Consider the following 6,000-nt stretch of genomic DNA (forward strand, 5'->3'; position numbering starts at 1 on the left):
GATACTGCTGACAGATATGACTTTTGACAGCCAGAAATATTAATGCACAATTAGGGAGGACACCCCAAAAACACTGAGGAGTGCTAAAAATTATTGAGTAGATACTGCTGACAGATATGACTTTTGACAGCCAGAAATATTAATGCACAATTAGGGAGGACACCCCAAAAACACTGAGGAGTGCTAAAAATTATTGAGTAGATACTGCTGACAGATATGACTTTTGACAGCCAGAAATATTAATGCACAATTAGGGAGGACACCCCAAAAACACTGAGGAGTGCTAAAAATTATTGAGTAGATACTGCTGACAGATATGACTTTTGACAGCCAGAAATATTAATGCACAATTAGGGAGGACACCCCAAAAACACTGAGGAGTGCTAAAAATTATTGAGTAGATACTGCTGACAGATATGACTTTTGACAGCCAGAAATATTAATGCACAATTAGGGAGGACACCCCAAAAACACTGAGGAGTGCTAAAAATTATTGAGTAGATACTGCTGACAGATATGACTTTTGACAGCCAGAAATATTAATGCACAATTAGGGAGGACACCCCAAAAACACTGAGGAGTGCTAAAAATTATTGAGTAGATACTGCTGACAGATATGACTTTTGACAGCCAGAAATATTAATGCACAATTAGGGAGGACACCCCAAAAACACTGAGGAGTGCTAAAAATTATTGAGTAGATACTGCTGACAGATATGACTTTTGACAGCCAGAAATATTAATGCACAATTAGGGAGGACACCCCAAAAACACTGAGGAGTGCTAAAAATTATTGAGTAGATACTGCTGACAGATATGACTTTTGACAGCCAGAAATATTAATGCACAATTAGGGAGGACACCCCAAAAACACTGAGGAGTGCTAAAAATTATTGAGTAGATACTGCTGACAGATATGACTTTTGACAGCCAGAAATATTAATGCACAATTAGGGAGGACACCCCAAAAACACTGAGGAGTGCTAAAAATTATTGAGTAGATACTGCTGACAGATATGACTTTTGACAGCCAGAAATATTAATGCACAATTAGGGAGGACACCCCAAAAACACTGAGGAGTGCTAAAAATTATTGAGTAGATACTGCTGACAGATATGACTTTTGACAGCCAGAAATATTAATGCACAATTAGGGAGGACACCCCAAAAACACTGAGGAGTGCTAAAAGATATTGAGTAGATACTGCTGACAGATATGACTTTTGACAGCCAGAAATATTAATGCACAATTAGGGAGGACACCCCAAAAACACTGAGGAGTGCTAAAAATTATTGAGTAGATACTGCTGACAGATATGACTTTTGACAGCCAGAAATATTAATGCACAATTAGGGAGGACACCCCAAAAACACTGAGGAGTGCTAAAAATTATTGAGTAGATACTGCTGACAGATATGACTTTTGACAGCCAGAAATATTAATGCACAATTAGGGAGGACACCCCAAAAACACTGAGGTGTGCTACAAATTATTTAGTAGATACTGCTGACAGATATGACTTTTGACAGCCAGAAATATTAATGCACAATTATGGGGGACACCCCAAAAGCGCTGGGGAGTGCCAAATATGAAGAAAAAATAATAAACCTCTATCCTCCTCTCTGCACTAGCGATTTTGGTTAGAGCAATTGCAAGAACAATATGGTATTCTCTGTCCCTGCTCTAATTAGCCTATGACTACACCCTGCTCTCTCCCTCTGTCAAATGGCGATGGATTGCTGTGGAGGCGTGTATTTATAAAGTTGAAGTATCGCGAGAACCGAGTCCCGAGATCCGACGACGTCACAATGACGTTCGGCCTCGATTTGGATTCGGAATGGGCGGGAGAGTACCGAGCTGCTCAGCTCGGTACTCGGATACCCAAAGTTCGGGTGGGTTCGGTTCTCGGAGAACCGGACCCGCCCATCTCTAGTTATAATGCCCAGATGTCCACCTCCCTGGCTTTAATAAATTTAGTGGTAGCGCCATTTGATGCAGTAGGTTTTTTTATTTTTAAAAACTGGACTACCCATATTACACCTACACATTTTAATGCATTTCATTTTAGACTGTGCAAACTAGCAAAAACAAGCAGATTTTATTAGGAAAACTTATGAGTAGAATCCTGCTTTTTGCTGTTTTGGAAAAGTGAATGGAAGACAAAGCAATAACCACAAATGATTTTTTGGTGGTGTTTAGTATTTCTGAAAATTCAAAGTCTTCTGTAAAAAACAAGGCATCATTTGTGTGTGTACTGTATAAACAAATTACTAATATTAAAAGCCAAAAAGTACAAAAACAGGCTCAGCACAGCTGTGAAAAAACCACAGCCCCAGGTCTTGGCTATATGTGAGAGCAGGGAACTGCTAAAAACACACTGAGCAATGAGATTCCCAGGAAGAGGCCTCCATCAAAACCCTATTATAGTGTAGGTGAGAGATGGGCACTATTTAAATTGGAAACAAAATCCCTTTAACTGTACTTGGTTACTTTCCCAGAATTTCCAGGTGGCTCCCGAATTTCGCAAAGTCCTCCTGGAAGAGTAGGCATCCTCCCGCACTGTGATGGAGGCGGAGCTTAATGACACAATTTTGCATCATTAAGCCCGGCACCCTGCTATGAAATGCTGTGATTTTTGCCATTTTCTAGCTGGGGGTGGGGCTATGGGCTATGGCACATAACATCTCCTATGAAAGATCCCAAAGGAGAAGATTAAATAGTTGGCAAGTGTGCCTTTAACATTAGTACTTGAACCTGATTTTTTGGGGGGGTCTGATTCATTAAGCTACGCAAAACAAATGTAAACTGCATTTTTTTTAAAACTCACGTAAGTCGGGCATATGTACATCCCTATTCAACTACAAGCGTATATGAAGAAATGTCTCTTGCTGAATACATGTCTGGGTATGATCTGTTTTGACAGACGCAATACACTGCAGGATATGTTCAATTGAATATAAGGTCCCAAGAAAACACACATAAAAAAAATAATTCAATGTTTGTCACCTATTAATAATAAAGACTCAAATTAAAAAAAACATAAAAAAATGTTTTCATTATTTTATTGTATGAAATTACATTTATCAGGATATTATTAATGTTTACTGTACATAAGATGCATTTTTACAGTTGCTTCTGATTGCAAGCACATGTTCTAGCATGCATACCCTGTCATCACTATAACTTGGCACTTACGGCACACCTGCCCTGTAGTTGGTGCAAGTGATACAACAAAAAACATGTACATTTGAGATGCCCAAAACTTGAATCGGACGCTACTGCTTTAGCTCGAGCTTGGTGCGCCCTTATTGCACATTGACTACGTGCATATATTCCTTCTGCTCCCTGTTCTGCCTATGAAATTGTAGCTTCTCGAAAATGTCTTATGCGCTCGAAAATGAATTGGATGTTCTTGCGTTCACTGATGTATAGTTCGATTCAAGGTAAGTGCAGAGCGATTTTCCACAAATTACGGCACATATCTACATTTAAATTCACTAATGAATTTGGCCCTTTGTGTCTACACACTGCAACATTTTTCTACATGTGCTATAAATGTTGCAGGACTCCTGCAATATCAGAATCTGATACTTGTTCCAGGGGGCGAATGTGGGAAAAGAAAATGTTGCAGTACGTATGTTGCTACGTTTGGTGAAAAGCAAAAGAAAAGGAAAAAAAAAGGCTAAAATAAAATGTTAACTCTGGCAAGATGCCACTTTTATTTACATAAACCATGTAGTACGTGGCACCAGGAAATATAAGCCATTACAGACTACTTTTACTTTCTGGTGAGTATTAGATTGATTCACATAAAAAAGATGTACGTACATTAAAAAGAGTTTTTGGCAAAAGCATATACTTATACATATACTGCCCCCTGCTGGGCAAGGGTTGGGCACGGCACTCCACGCCCCTAGTGGGCTACATATACAAATCTGCTTCCATAAATAGACCTCCTATTTGTACGTGTTTACAGTAAGTGAATAACCTTAATAGTTTCTATATTTCTCCTGATTATATACGTTCAATACTTTACAATACAATTATATTTGGTGTTAATATTAACACAAATAATGATACCAAAATAAAGTAAACATATAACATATAAAACCTTACCGTATTATTTCCTAGTAAAGACATCTGGACCATATGGTTATTCTGGTCTGAAGCCATTTTAACAACAAGTCCAGAAGAGCCCTGAGAATCGCTGAAATATCCGGAAGCAATCGGTTTTTCTTTTGCTTCCAAAGCTGTTCAATCCTAAGCTTTTTTTTTTAAGGAGTGGCCAGACTGAATGAAGTTAAACAATAACGAGTCTGAGCACATAGGACTCAGCATTTACCTGGTTTTTCCAGTTTGACTTCATTATACACTCCCTTATATGCAGACGGGGGGAAAGACGTGAGCTGGATAATGAATTACTTCATAAAATGCACGTAAAGAGAAACATTCATACGAATAAATCTATATGCTTTCATAGATAATTGTTAATCTGCCCAGATGGAAAAGCAGATTGATACCACACAGTAAATATGCCATTCTGGTAAGTACGCTCATAGGGCCCGATTCATCACGGCACGCATACTGAGCAGAGCACACCTTTGTTTCAAATTGCACATAAATTGGCTCTGCGCACTCACAAATTTATCAAGGCACGGATCTCAAGATACATACACTGATGAATACGGGTGTTGGTCTGCTCTGCTCTACAACAGAAAACACTCCACATGCCTCCCAAGTGTTCCGAATCCAGCGGGACAGTCCCGATTTCAGTGGACTGTCCTGCTGTCCCTAACAACTTACAATTTGTCACGTTATCAGAGGGCACGCTACGATACTTGGACATAGCAGCCAGTTTCACCGGTGGTCTGGGAGTAAGTGGGGCAGAATGTGTCCGAAAAACGTTACTGCGCATGCGCGAATGTGAACGAACCCGCTACTGCACATGAGCGAACTGCGCAAACAGGACGTTTGTAGGCGGTGATTAGGCTCAAGGGGGGGCGTGGCTTATTTGTCTCTCTTTCGGCATGCCAAATGTTGGGAGGTATGACTGCACGATACATCCAAAGTCTATGTGGATTTTAAATTCGCAAAAGGAACCCACAGAAATCAATATATATATCTATATATATATGTATGTATATATATATATATATATATATAATATATATATATATATATATATATATATATATATATATATATATATAAAATGAATGTCACCAGTGATTAATAAAGGCATTAATGATATAACGGTAAAAAAAAGAAATGAAAAAAAAGAACATTTTTTTCCCCTTACCACATGAAATACGTTTATCATGATGTTGTTAATGTCTACTGAACATTAAATACATTTTTACAGTTGCTTCGGATTGCAAACACATGTTATAGCATGCAAACAAGAGTGTCATCACTAGTGAGCAAGACTTAGACTAGCCCTGTAGCTGGAGCAAGAGAGTAACTTTGTGAAGTCCAGAACTTGATTCGGATATGGCTGTGCGCGCTTAATTTTAACATGCCCTTACTGTACATTGTCTACAGCAAAATGCTCCTTCCCCGCCCTGTTCACTCCTCGAAATCGTAGATTATAGCAAGTGTCCTCTGTTTCCTAGAAGGAACGGACAGGGGTGCATTTACTAGTGTAAGTCCGGGTTCTGGCATGTGAAGAGTGATTTTGTGTACGATACGCTCAAAATCGGCAGATACGGGCCTTGATAAATCAGGCCCATAGATGGAAAATTTTCTCACAAAGATTTTGGTTGTGGATTACAGCAGTCAATAGAATTCAGGTAATTAAGTGTACCATGGTTTTATTGACATGTACTGACATATTAAACATCTGTTATGATAAGACATGCCTACAGTTAATTACTTTCATGTTAATCACTGCCTCCAATCGACCGATCTAATACACAGCCAGTACTTCTGTGTGAAAAGTACTCAACTATAGGAATGACACTAATGGAATGTTGTTTACATAATGAATTACAATTTCTGTA

General features: G+C 38.8%; 1 protein-coding gene across 1 annotated transcript in view; it reads right to left on the reverse strand.

Moving 5' to 3' along the window:
• C2H3orf52 (chromosome 2 C3orf52 homolog) overlaps nucleotides 1-4,406 on the reverse strand; it is a 29,278-nt gene extending 24,872 nt beyond the window's left edge. The window contains exon 1 of the mRNA XM_075195724.1: nucleotides 4,118-4,406. Coding sequence (XP_075051825.1) covers nucleotides 4,118-4,174 — 57 coding nt within the window. The 5' untranslated portion in view covers nucleotides 4,175-4,406. The remainder of the gene's footprint in view (nucleotides 1-4,117) is intronic.
• Nucleotides 4,407-6,000: the final 1,594 nt, after the last annotated feature.

This window comes from Mixophyes fleayi, chromosome 2, assembly GCF_038048845.1.
Source record: "Mixophyes fleayi isolate aMixFle1 chromosome 2, aMixFle1.hap1, whole genome shotgun sequence".
Classification (NCBI taxonomy): Eukaryota; Metazoa; Chordata; class Amphibia; order Anura; family Limnodynastidae; genus Mixophyes; species Mixophyes fleayi.